Source organism: Canis aureus, chromosome 3 (genome assembly GCF_053574225.1).
Source record: "Canis aureus isolate CA01 chromosome 3, VMU_Caureus_v.1.0, whole genome shotgun sequence".
NCBI lineage: Eukaryota > Metazoa > Chordata > Mammalia > Carnivora > Canidae > Canis > Canis aureus.
Window position 1 is genome coordinate 69,705,487 of NC_135613.1, and position 12,523 is coordinate 69,718,009.

The 12,523-nt window shown below is 43.6% G+C and overlaps 1 protein-coding gene across 1 annotated transcript; it reads left to right on the top strand.

Moving 5' to 3' along the window:
- The first annotated feature begins 4,051 nt into the window (after nt 1-4,051).
- CLDN25 (claudin 25) lies at nt 4,052-4,974 on the top strand. The gene has a single exon (XM_077884589.1). The coding sequence runs from the start codon at nt 4,098-4,100 to the stop codon at nt 4,782-4,784; it is 687 nt and encodes a 228-aa protein (XP_077740715.1). The 5' UTR covers nt 4,052-4,097; the 3' UTR covers nt 4,785-4,974.
- The last annotated feature ends 7,549 nt before the right edge of the window (nt 4,975-12,523 follow it).

Sequence of the window (12,523 nt, forward strand, 5' to 3'; positions counted from 1 at the left end):
TGCCGGGAAACTGAGTCTCGAGCTGCCCAGACCGCCGCTCGGAAGGTGCGGCCGCACTACAACTCCCGGCAGGCACCGCGACTGTCCTAGCGTGGAATTTCCACGGTGTCCCGTAGTTGGCAAACTGGGGAAGACGCGTTTCCTCCCTGGTGGTTTTCAAATAGTGTGTCGTTTCCCGCCAGTTTTTCCCCTAAAAGAAGTGAAATCTTTTTACTTAAAAACCGGCCGTAAATGAACCTCTCTCAACTTCAGAGCGTTTACCTGTGAAATGTATCCAGCGAGACTACCCGAGGAACGCACTTTGATCTTTTTTTTTTTTTTTGTGAAATATTCACCCTTGAGGGCTGCAGCGTCCATCAGGGTCCGTATGAACAGCGCCCTCTGGAGGTGTGCAAAGCAAGCGGCATCACCCTGCAAATGAAAGTCTAAATTGCACTCCTTTCGTGCTGCAGAGTTTACAATGCAATCTAAGTACATAGATTACGTAATCTCTGTGCAGATACTACATGTATCTGTGTAACAAACACACATGTATTTTTTCTATGTAATACATATTTATATTAATATTATTTCTATTACCTAAGCATAAATATCATTAGAACCGTGTAGACTAGAACAAGATACTTGACAGCCTTCTGACATTACAAATCGACTTTATCAAAAGTTTTTAAAAATTGTTTCTTATTTACATGTATTACATACTGAAAGATATTCACAATATACTATGTACATGATGATTCTTTTTTTAAGATTTTATTTATTTATTCATGAGAGACCCAGAGAGAGAGAGAGAGAGAGAGACATAGAGAGAGAAGCAGGCTCCATGCAGGGAGCCCGACGTGGGACTCGATCCAAGGACTCCAGGATCACCCTGGATCCTGCACCCCCCCAGCACCCCCCAGGACCCCATCACCCCGCAGCACCCCTGGGCTGAAGGCAGGCACCCAACCACTGAGCCACCCAGGCGTCCCAGGAATGGAGTGGTACTGCTACACACACACAGTCCATGCCAACATGAATGAATGAATATTTGAATAAATAAAAAAATAATAAAATGAATGGCTTCTGTTTTCCCTCACTAACTTGATCTCCTACATAGTTCACAGGTTTTTATGTCTCGCAACTCACAGATTTTCACAAATTGTCAAGAAAGGGCTCTGAAAGGGCCACCTGTGTGGCTCAGTGGGTTAAGTGTTCAACTCTTGATTTCGGCTCAGGTCATGATCCCAGGGCCATGGGATTGAGCCCTGAGTCAGGCTCTGCTTCTGCTCTTAAAAGGGAGTCTGCTTGAGGTTTGTTCTCTTTCTTTCTCTCTCTCTCTCCCTCCCTCTGCCCCTCCTCCTACCATGCACTCTCTCTCTCTTTCTCAAATCTTTTTGAAAGAGAGAGAAAGGGGATCCCTGGGTGGCGCAGCGGTTTGGCGCCTGCCTTTGGCCCAGGGCGCGATCCTGGAGACCCGGGATCGAATCCCACATCGGGCTCCCGGTGCATGGAGCCTGCTTCTCCCTCTGCCTATGTCTCTGCCTCTCTCTCTCTCTCTCTCTGTGTGACTATCATAAATAAAAAAATAATAATAATAATAAAAAAGAAAGAGAGAGAAAGAAAGAAAGAAAGAAAGAAAGAGTAAGCTCTGGAGAAAAGGCAGGGGAATAAGGAGCAGCACCTGAAGGAATTTCTCCTGACCTATCAGATCTCATACACATGTGGCATGCCTGTGCATTCAAGAACCAAAATAAAAAATGCAAACCTGGATGAATATAGTACAACCAGACAGCATTCCCAGGGATGCATAATATTTTGCCCCTGTGTTCATTAGAACATGTGGTTGCTACAAAAGCAGCAGAAGGAGCCTACAATTTGAAAGAGCCCCCCATTTTGCTTCAAAACAGTGTGGAGGGAGGGATGCAGATAGTGGCTGTGGGCATGGATGAAATGATTGGTATGTGTGGATAATTTCTGCAGCTCGGTGGTAGGACATGAAATTTCTTTTTCTATTTGCTCTACTTTTGTACATATTTGAGATTTTCTATAATAAGACATAAAAGGAAAACAAGGGGGGACATCTGGATGGTTCACTAGTTGAGCGTCTGCCTTTGGCTCAGGTCATGATCCCAGGGTCCTGGGATCGAGTCCGCATTGGGCTCTCTGCAGGGAGCCTGCTACTCCCTCTGTGTCTCTCATTAATAAATAAATAAAATATTTTAAAAAGGAAAAAAAGGGTCTTCAAGATGATTCTGGTCACCTCCCTGACCCCCCACACCACTGATAATCTGATCAGACTGTATTGAGACATCATGCAGGTAAAGTCAAGGTCATGTTGTCTTAGATCCTTCCTCCCTGCTTCCCCTCCCCACACCCCTGCTTCCACTTCGTAGGGCACCACAGGATAATTAGGAGGTTAAAATATGAATAGGGGGCTACACTGGTCAACATTTATGTCTTCGTTATAAGAGATCTCAACTTTCCTCTGTGTTTTGCTATAAAGATGAACCCTCCCCACATGCTGTGTCACCAGGGTGCAGGCACAGTGCAGAAGAAATCTCTGTGGCAGCCTGGAGACCACAACACGAAGTGACAATCTGAAACCCCCGGCTCAGGAGCTGGATCCATTGCTTACCAGCTGGGGGACCTTGGCACATGACCTAACATGTATTTTGCAGTGGTGGTGTGAAAATTAAATAAGGACAAAGTATCTAGTCAAAGTCTGGCACTTAGCCATGCTCAGTAAATGCAAATTATTTCCTTTCCTGTCAGAACGCGCTTCTTGGCAACAGCAAATAGGAATGAAAGCAGGCCTGAGTACCAGTTACTCTAGCTACTACTGCCCTTCAGCCCCAGGAGGTTGGGGAGGGAACACTACCCTCCTGGTAGATCCTGGGTCTGGACAGGTTCCTTGGATGGGGCATTTTCCATCTTTTTTCCTGCTTACAAAAATATTAACTTGTAAAATGCGTCAAATACATATGCAATCACAAGGAAATAAAAATTATCCATAATCCTTCCACTAAGATAACCATGGTTCACAGTTTGTGGTAGATGATATGTATTTACATAGATATAAATATACGCTCTTTTTTGAAAGTGAAATTGTACCCTACATACTCTAAACACTGGTCACTTGCCTGTCTCACTTAACAACGCGCCAAGAATATTTTTCATGTCATTGAAATTTCTTCTACCTCACTTCAAAATAGCTGCCTAGTGTTAACCAAAATGTATAATCATCAATAATATCTCCACAGACATTTTCATGATCTTTGTATATGTTCACAATAAATTAGTTAACTTTCTAGAGGTAAGGTAGTGGGTCAAAGTATATTTGAAAGTATGGAATATGATGGTACACCTGGGTGGCTCAGTGGTTGAGCATCTGCCTTCAGCTCAGGTCGTGATCCTGGGGTTCCCTGCAGGGAGCCTGCTTCTCCCTCTGCCTCTCTCTGTGTGTCTCTCATGCATAAATAAATAAAATCTTTAAAAAAATAAAAATGAAAGTATGAAACATGAGAGCTGCCTGGGTAGCTCAGTTGGTTAAGTGTTTCACTCTTGATTTTGGCTTGGGTCATGATCTCATCAGGGTCCCGGGGTTGAGCCCCACATGGGCCTCCGTGCTCATCAGGGAGGCTGCTTGAGGATTTCTCTCCCTCTCCATCTGCCCCTCCTCTCTCTCTCTCTCTCTCAAATAAGTACATAAATCTTAAAAAAATTAAAATATGAATTATGAAATCATGTTTCCCTCCAGAAAGGTTACATCAGTGTGTATTCCCAGGACATCATTCTCATCTTAGAATTGGGGAGTGATTTTACCTTCAAGTTTATGAATTTACTCATCATATAGATACTGATGGCTTACTGTCTGGCCTTTTTTGCCTGTCCCGGGGCCCTCCTCCACAACCCACGCCCACATCCCATCTTGGGCACACCCCCAAACCCAACATTGCCAAGTTCCTGGCACCTGCCTCAGCTGCTGCCTAAAAACTGAAACAAGAGCCCTCTCCAAATGTGAATGACCTTCCACTGGGCCTCCCCAAAAGTACTGCCCGCTAACCAGTCACCGAGCCACCTGTCCTTTGCTTTCTGCCACTGTAGTGGGAGCAGCCATGGCCTGGAGTTTCCGCGAGAAAGCCCAGGTTGGAGGGCTGCTCCTCTCTCTCCTCGGCTGGGTCTGCTCCTGTGTCACCACCATCCTGCCCCAGTGGAAGACTCTTAATCTGGAACTGAACGAAATGGAGACCTGGATCATGGGGCTTTGGGAGGTCTGCGTGAATCAGGAGGAAGTTGTCGTGTGCAAGGCCTTTGAGTCCTTCTTATCTCTGCCCCAGGACCTCCAGGTATCCCGCATCCTCATGGTAGCCTCCCATGGGCTGGGGCTCCTGGGGCTTCTGCTCTCTGGCTTTGGGTCTGAATGCTTCCAGTTGTACAGGAACAGATGGGTATTTAAGAGGTGGCTTTGCCTCCTGGGAGGGACTTTGGAAGCATCTGCTTCAGCCACCACCCTCTTTCCAGTCTCTTGGGTGGCCTACGCCACAATCCAAGACTTCTGGGATGACAGTATCCCTGAGATTGTGCCTCGCTGGGAGTTTGGAGATGCCCTCTACCTGGGCTGGGCTGCTGGGATTTTCCTGGCCCTCGGCGGGTTGTTCCTCATCTTCTCAGCTTGTCTGGGAAAAGAAGAGGAGTCCTCTCTCCGGATGGCTGGTCCTACAGTCCCACCATTCTATGCCCCAGCAGACAGGTCCAGTGACTCCTTCTATCTAACACCAAGACCTAGGAACCTGTTCATCTAGGACCGGCCTCCTCCACGGAATCTCCGGAATAAAGGAATGTCAGAAGAATCGTTTCTCCTCCTTATCCTTCACCACTCTACATTTATTTGCCTCCTTTGGGGGTGGTAGTCACTCTCCCTTTTGTTAAGGATTTGGCTATCTTGGTAATACGGTAATTCATAACTTCAGAATGAAAAATCAAAGCAGAATTTCTGACAAATGTGTTTTTCTCATTTAGATTTTACTTGTATAAAATGTTTTTAAACTAATAACATTAATTGTATACCTGATTCATTACTAAATATACTGCAAAATTGCTTCTATCATAGGAAAAACCTAGTGACCAGCCACTGTAGATATAATGCTGTGGGGCACCTGGGTGGTTCAGTAGGTTAAGCATCTGCTTGTGGCTCAGATCATGACCTCGGGGTCCTGGGATCGAGCCCCGAGTTGGGCTCTCTGCTTAGAGGGGAGTCGGCTTCTCCTTCTCCCTCTGCCCCTCCCCCCATTCATGCTCTTTCTCAAATAAATAAATAAAATCTTCAAAAAAATTCTGGAGAATATGTCTTGGCAAATGAAAACAAACTATTGGTCCAGGATAATACCTTGAGAGGAAGCTTCCTTGTGTTTATTTTCCTCCTCAGGTACACAATTTGAAGGGGGGTTTCACAATATATCTGTGTGGTTTTGTAGATTCTTACTATCCCAGAGGGAAGATATATTCCCCTTTCTGCTATATTATGAGGCTGTGGGTGGTCAGCTCTGTCTTCCCAGCATGAAGTTAAGAAACAGTGTGAATGAGAAGTAGAGTGAGCAACTGTCCTGGTTTGCCCAGAACTGGGCACTTTCCATGCTAAAGCTAGGAAAGTCCCAGGCAAATCGATGACCACCAAATGGCTGTGCCCAAGAAGTGCCCAATGTGGGTGGGTGGGTGAAGAAAATTAGCAGTTTCTCAGAAATATCTTTTACCTATACAAAATGACGTTATAAATCCTTTAAAATGGAACTCCAACGTCAGCAGATCTACCCAGGCAGTGGCTACAAATAAAGTCCCCTTCATGACCATGATCCAAGTTCCTTTGCTTGTCCCACCTGCTCTGCCAGGCCCTCAGGCTGACTACCTCACCCCTAGGTCTTTCTCAGGCATTTGTGCAAGTCCTCAAGGAGAAGCCTCATGCTTACTCATAAACCTGTGTGTCAGCTGAAATCACCATGCATTACCCACCCTGTTTCTCTCACTGCCATCTGTCCCCCACTCCCTTAACCAGTCGATAGAGTTGACAATTCCTGTAGGAGAATAAAGGTTCTGGCTCCCAATGTCCCCAAGCAGGTCACTTCACCAAGTTCAGAGGCATGCCGGATTACTTGCAGGGCTGGGGAAATGCCTTTCCCTCCAAGCTGGTGCTTTCCCTCCAGCTTCACCTGCTGAGGTCTGAGGCAGCACTGCTTGTTCTCCATCAAGTAGCCTGGCATATTCAGATGGCTGCTGCTCAAGCAAGAATGCACACACCAACACAAGTATACATAAGTTTGCCAGCATAGGCCAAGCCAATTCCCTCCTTAGAGAAATAACATGAGTTTTTTGTTGTTTTCCTGAGAAAATGAATCTTTTCAGGTGCAATTTTATCTCCAGCAACGTTTACCGTCTTACACAGAGTGGGGTTCTCTCTAGGAGTCATACTTTCTCCAGATGCATGTCCTTAGGTCTATGTCCACTTGATGTACACAAGCCTAAATGTATCTAAGTCCATGACCTTAGATAAATAAATTTCTGAGCATAAAAGGGCAGTTTGCACCAAAGTCATATTCTGGCTTTCTACGGTTCCAATGCCCATTTTGTCAACTACTCCCTCTCGGGAATGAGGCTCAAATACCCAAGAGTTACACTTGAATCGCATGGGATCTACAGGATGGACTCATCATTCATCCATCTGGTCATTTATTCATTCACTTAACAAATGCACTAAGCACCTACCATATACCCAGCATTGTGATAGGAACCAGGAATAAAATGGTTAAAGACAAAATTTATCCCCCCCTCCAATACAGGCAAATAAGGGAGACAAACATTAATATGAGAGATCATTTGCTATAGGGAGATTGTAACCATGACAAACTTTACGAATTTGGAAGGGTACATGCTTCTATAAGATCATGCAATTGGAGAAATTGTAACCTAGTCAGGGAGTCATGGCTGGATACCCTAAGGAAGTGATAAAAGCTGAAGGATGGAGAGCAGTTCTGGATGAAGAGAGGAGTGTAGAAGGCAAGGTTAGTGAGGTAGGAAGGAGCCAGATCTTGCAGAACCTGTAGATCACATTATGGAGCATTGTCTCTATTTTTGGGACCACAGGAGGCCGAGCAGGTGCCCAGGAGTAGGAACTCAGCTCCCGGGTGACCACAGCTCTACCCACTCCCTCTCCTCTCATACCTCATCCCCAGTTTCCCGATTACACAGTTGTGTAGGGTTTCAGAGTTTATAAAACATCTTCATGTATCTTGGTAGCTTTATTTAACACATCATGAGAATTGTTTTTGAGGTTGGGAGAGCAGATATTATTTGTTTTGCTAAAGAGGAAATTGAGATTCAGAGCATTTGGGCAACATGCCCACAGTGAGTCATTAGCTGATCACGACTTGAATCCAAGGCTTTGATGCCAGGGCAGTCTTTCTTCACCCCATCCTATTGCTTCATGAAGATGGGTTGCTGAGACAATCCGCCAAACCAAAGGAAAAAACTAGCACTGGAGCAGAAGAAAAAAATCAAAGACCTACAAAGAAAAATATTGTCCTTTGTGCTCTGTTGAGACCTAAACAGGATTTTTGTTGCCAGGTGGCTCACCTGTTCCTGCTGGTGGCTCACAGCGCTTATCCTAATCCCATGTTTGCAGGTGCTAATAGTATGCTTATCATCAGCACGTGATTATGGCTTCCACTGCCAAAACAAAACAAAACAAAACAAAACAAACAAACAAAAAACCCCACAAACTACAAACTAAAGATTTGTTAAGAAAATATTTTGTCTTCCTAATTCTTCTTAGAGAGGACACAAGGCATTTTTTAAAAATGGGGATGGGTTGGAAATTGTTGATTGATTCCCAAATAATCAACAGCATGTCACTCCCAGAAGGAAATGTAAATCCACTTTTAGAGAAAGAGTCTGAGGAGGAAGATGTGTTTCACTTACAACTGCCACTGTTTTCATCTACCTGTTTTGTAGGGGAAATAATGAGAAATAAAAATAGAAGTAATTAAATCTTCGACTCAGCCTTTTCTCGTAAAGACGTGTGGCATATTATTCTAACATTAGGAACATTTCTTTTTTGTGATTACCCATAGAGAGCTGTGTTGTCATGTGTATTAGAAACAGCAAAGGACACCAGTCAATCAGAATTCCGAATCAAAAGCTTTTATTATGTGCAAAGCATTGTACGAAAATAACTCAGGGGCTCCTCAAATTTGATGTTGTTAGAATTGGATGTGTCTCAGTGCTGTCTTCTCCAACAGCCTGCCTTTGGGTCTGAAAATTTCACCATTAGCAGATAAGGCATTCCAGAAGGCCTCTAGTAAAATACTCATCTGTTGGGGATCCCTGGGTGGCTCAGCAGTTTGGCGCCTGCCTTTGGCAATCCTGGAGACCCGGGATCGAGTCCCACGTCGGGCTCCCAGCATGGAGCCTGCTTCTCCCTCTGCCTGTGTCTCTGCCTCTCTCTCTCTCTATCATGAATGAATAATTAAATCTTTAATAAAATAAAATAAAATACTCATCGGTTACTCTTGTTAGCCTCTGAGACTAGATCTAGAGAAAGCATCCTAAGGGAAGCCAATGTGGATTAGACACATTTTGGGATGGGAGAGAAGTCAGAAATAGTTTCATGAGTTTCTGGATGGTAAATGTGTCTTAGCAGGCAGGACTAAGACAATTATGATAGTTAGGAAAATGTTTGTAGTCACTGGCCTCGAACATAGAAACAAAGAACCTGGAAGTCACTTTCCACTCTACTAATTGATGGATTAATTTTTTAAGCCATTCTTTTTTGCTATTCCATCCATGTTTATAAAATGTAGAATGGACTTCTCTGTTGCCCAGAATTTTTAATAAAGCCTCAAAGTCAAGTCCCATGGGTGCTATGTGTCCCATATTCCAAAGAGAGAGGCTCAACACACTGCTTCTAAGAAGGGGCCAACCTGGCCAGCCCCACACCCAACAGACTACATAAGAGAAGCGCACAGATTCATTAGGGAGGATTCTTGGAAGGGAATTCATAGCAACTGGTGGGTATTGTGATGTTCCCTACCCATCCATGTGAGGAACAGGGTGGAGATGGATCTCAAGAGAACCACACAGAGATGGGGGTTCTTTCTAAGAGGGAAGACAGTGTCTGAAACACACTCATTCCACACTTGCTGCCCTCAGGATGATGCCCAAGAAAGTTCTTGAGAGAACCTGCTCTGTGTTGTGGAGGCAGAGAAGGGTACCTGATGCCTACTAGGGCAGTATGCAATAGGAGGCTGGCCAGAGGGGCACAGAGGCAGCAGCTGCACTTGGCCTTTTCGGGAGGAGGGGGGTGAGCTTTCCACAGCCCCAGTGGATGCGGGGCAGGCAGCCTGGGTGACACAGTCTCAGAGCACTGTTGGGAGGGGTGAATGACTTAACTAGGAACTTAAAAGGTCTGTAAGAGGTCAGCCAGGAGGTCCAAAAGCCACATCAAAGGACAGCGTGGAGGTTTTCTACAGGGTTCTCTGGAGAACCCATAAAATACCTGACACAAGAGCTAATTAATAATCGCATTCCTGACATAACAAAGGATGTTTGAGAACCAAGAGAATATTTACTGTTTTTATGTAAAAAGTAGACACTATCCTTTGCCTTCTTTTAAAAAGTCTCCTCCCCCAGACTCTAGGGGAGCCAGACGTTGGGAGGAGGAGGGGCATGGAGCAGAGAGAATGGAGGAACATTCTGCTGCTCCTTCCCTCCTCTTAGGCTCTGACCCTCAGGCGGCCTGAACTCAGCCAAGAGAAGCACTTAAAAATGAATGAGTACATTTTCAATCTAGGTGGGTCTGGGCTCTGGAATACATGAAAATCATTGTTTTAATACTCCTACGTGACAAGAAAGCCATACCATCTTCCTGGGATGCTATCAGGGGCAGGGAAGAAGGAGATCCATAGGACTATATTGGAAAGTGGCAGCGGAAAAAAATGAAAGCTATTGACTTGCTCTACCTTATCGAGTTCAAGCCTTTAAATAACATGACTAAAGAAAAAAAATGTATCTGAAACGGAAGAATTAGATAGAGGATGCTGTGATTTTTCTATCTATCCAACATATCCTTTCAACACCTCTCTCCCCGTCAGATTGGCCAATACCAACACTTCTATTTGCCAGAGGCCCTTAGGCATCTACATATGCCTCATTCCTTAGGACTCACCTGCGGGCCCTGTACAGGCTACGCCAACCCTTAAAATTCTCAACCCAGACAGATTTCCCTACAAGAACTGCATCTAGGGCTCTACTCACACTGAGTCATTGCTACTTCTCTTTTCTCCTTGACTCTTAAAACATAACTACGAGGTATTTTCCTGTTTTATAGACCAGGAAAACAGGGTCAGCCAGCATCTGTACTCAGGTCAGATTCCGATGTCAATATTCTTTTCATAACATCTTTTTATAAGAGACATTGGTATAGCAGTGATTTATAAATCAGGAAAGCTGGGGACCTGTTCGCCTCAGGGAGGAGATCTGGCTATTCCTTAAGCAGGGACAGTCATGATGACTCAGTGAGTGACAGTGCCACTTTTAGGTCATCACTAGGAAATCTGTCCTTATTGTTAAAATCTGAATGCTAATTTGGGAAGACCATCTCCCACATGCAACAATACCTCTAGCCCACCTTCAAGACTATAGACAGAAAAACTGACCATCCTTCTATGAATATGATTAGCACTAGGACTAAGACTCATCTAATTTTCAAAGCTAACTACTCATAGTTCCTGGGCACCACTTTTGTGCCAGCTTATCAATTCCAAGTCCCCTACATTTTACAGAAGGTTTATCCTCTACTTCTCAAAGTTAATATTCTTGCTCATTATCACAACTTCTCCTCCTCCTGGTATCATAGGGGCAATCAGGCTGATCTTATTTTGAGAAGGGAAAAGACCAGGTCTCTGTCATGTAGGACCTATTCACCTGTCTATAAATGGTCAATAGGAGGTCGAGGGTCCTCATAACTAGCCAACAACCTAATAGGCAACACAACAAGCAAGAGAGTTGAAAGAGGGAAGATATGGAAATGTCCTGAAAATCCCTCTTAAGTGAGCTCTACTCTGACTTGCAGGTTAATAGGTCAGTTTATTGTTCAACAATTTAGAAAGAATGTGGAGAATTTTTTTCAAGGTTCAGAAAAAAGTAACAATGACAAGTAGCTGAGAAGTTGAGCTTCTGAGCAAATTTTAAGGAACTCATATATTTATAGGAATTAAAGGTGAATTATACAGAAATACATTTTTCTGTATCTCTATCAAAGTCAAGTGCAACAAGAGGAATGTTAAAATATATTCAAAAAGCATGAAAGCCTGTAAAGTCTCATTGAAGGAGGATCTATAGCCTTTTTATGAACCCATAGAATTCGGGTGTGTTGACCATGTAAAAGCCACTTTCGTAGCAGGCATAGGAGCTCTTTAAAGGACTGTCAGCTGTGACTGTACATCAAAATCACCTGTGATGCCTTCTAAGCATGAGCAACAGGGGCCCAGACCGAATGTAACAAGTCGGTATCTGCAGGGTTGAGGCTCAGCTGCTGTTTTGTTGTTTTAAGTGACACAGCTGACTCTGGATTGGCAGCCAAGGTTAAGAACCACTGCTGAAGAGCTCTGGATTAAAAAAAGCAGGAAAAGAAACCCACAAGCCCTTACAAAAGGGAGACCTAAACAAAAGCAAAATATAGTTCTCTGAAAAGACTTAATAAACCCCTGATAATACTAACCAAAAAAAAAGAAGTACATGTCACCCAATATCAGTAATGAAGAGACATCACTAAAACATCATAGATCCTATGGTCATTGAAAAAAAAAATCATGAGGTATTATGAACTTTCTTCTAGTAAAAGAAACACACAATTCTAAGCTCGGATGATTTTAAAAAATGAATTCTTCCAGACATTAAAGAAGAAATAATCCTATCTTATCCAAACTCTTCCAGAACGCAGAAAATAAGAGAATATTTCCTAATTCATTCAATAAGGCCAGAATAACCTTGATACCAGAACCTTGAAAAGGACGTATAAGAAAAGGCCAATCTCTCTCATAAATATATATGCAAAAATCCTAAACGAAATATGAAAAACTCTGTGTACATATAAAAATACCACGATCAGTGTATTCTGGGAACACATGGTTGGCGTAGCATTTATTTATTTATTTTTTTAAAAATTTTTTTATTTATTTTTTTTTTGGCGTAGCATTTAAAATTAATAAATGTGGGCAGCCTGGGTGGCTCAGCGGTTTAGCGCCGCCTTCAGCCCCGGGCCTGATCCTGGAGACCTGGGATCAAGTCCCACATCAGGCTCCCTGCATGGAGCCTGCTTCTCCCTCTGCCTGTGTCTCTGCCTCTCTCTCTCTGTGTGTCTCTCATGAATAAATGAGTAAAATCTTAAAAAAAAAAAAAATAAAATTAATAAATGTAATTCACACATGAGCAGAATAAAGGAAAGATCCATGTAATCATTCTAATAGGTATAGAAAAAGCATTTGATAAATTT

Bases quoted from the DNA above. Each gene is read 5' to 3' on its own strand.
- CLDN25 (XM_077884589.1), top strand. From the start codon at position 4,098: ATGGCCTGGAGTTTCCGCGAGAAAGCCCAGGTTGGAGGGCTGCTCCTC.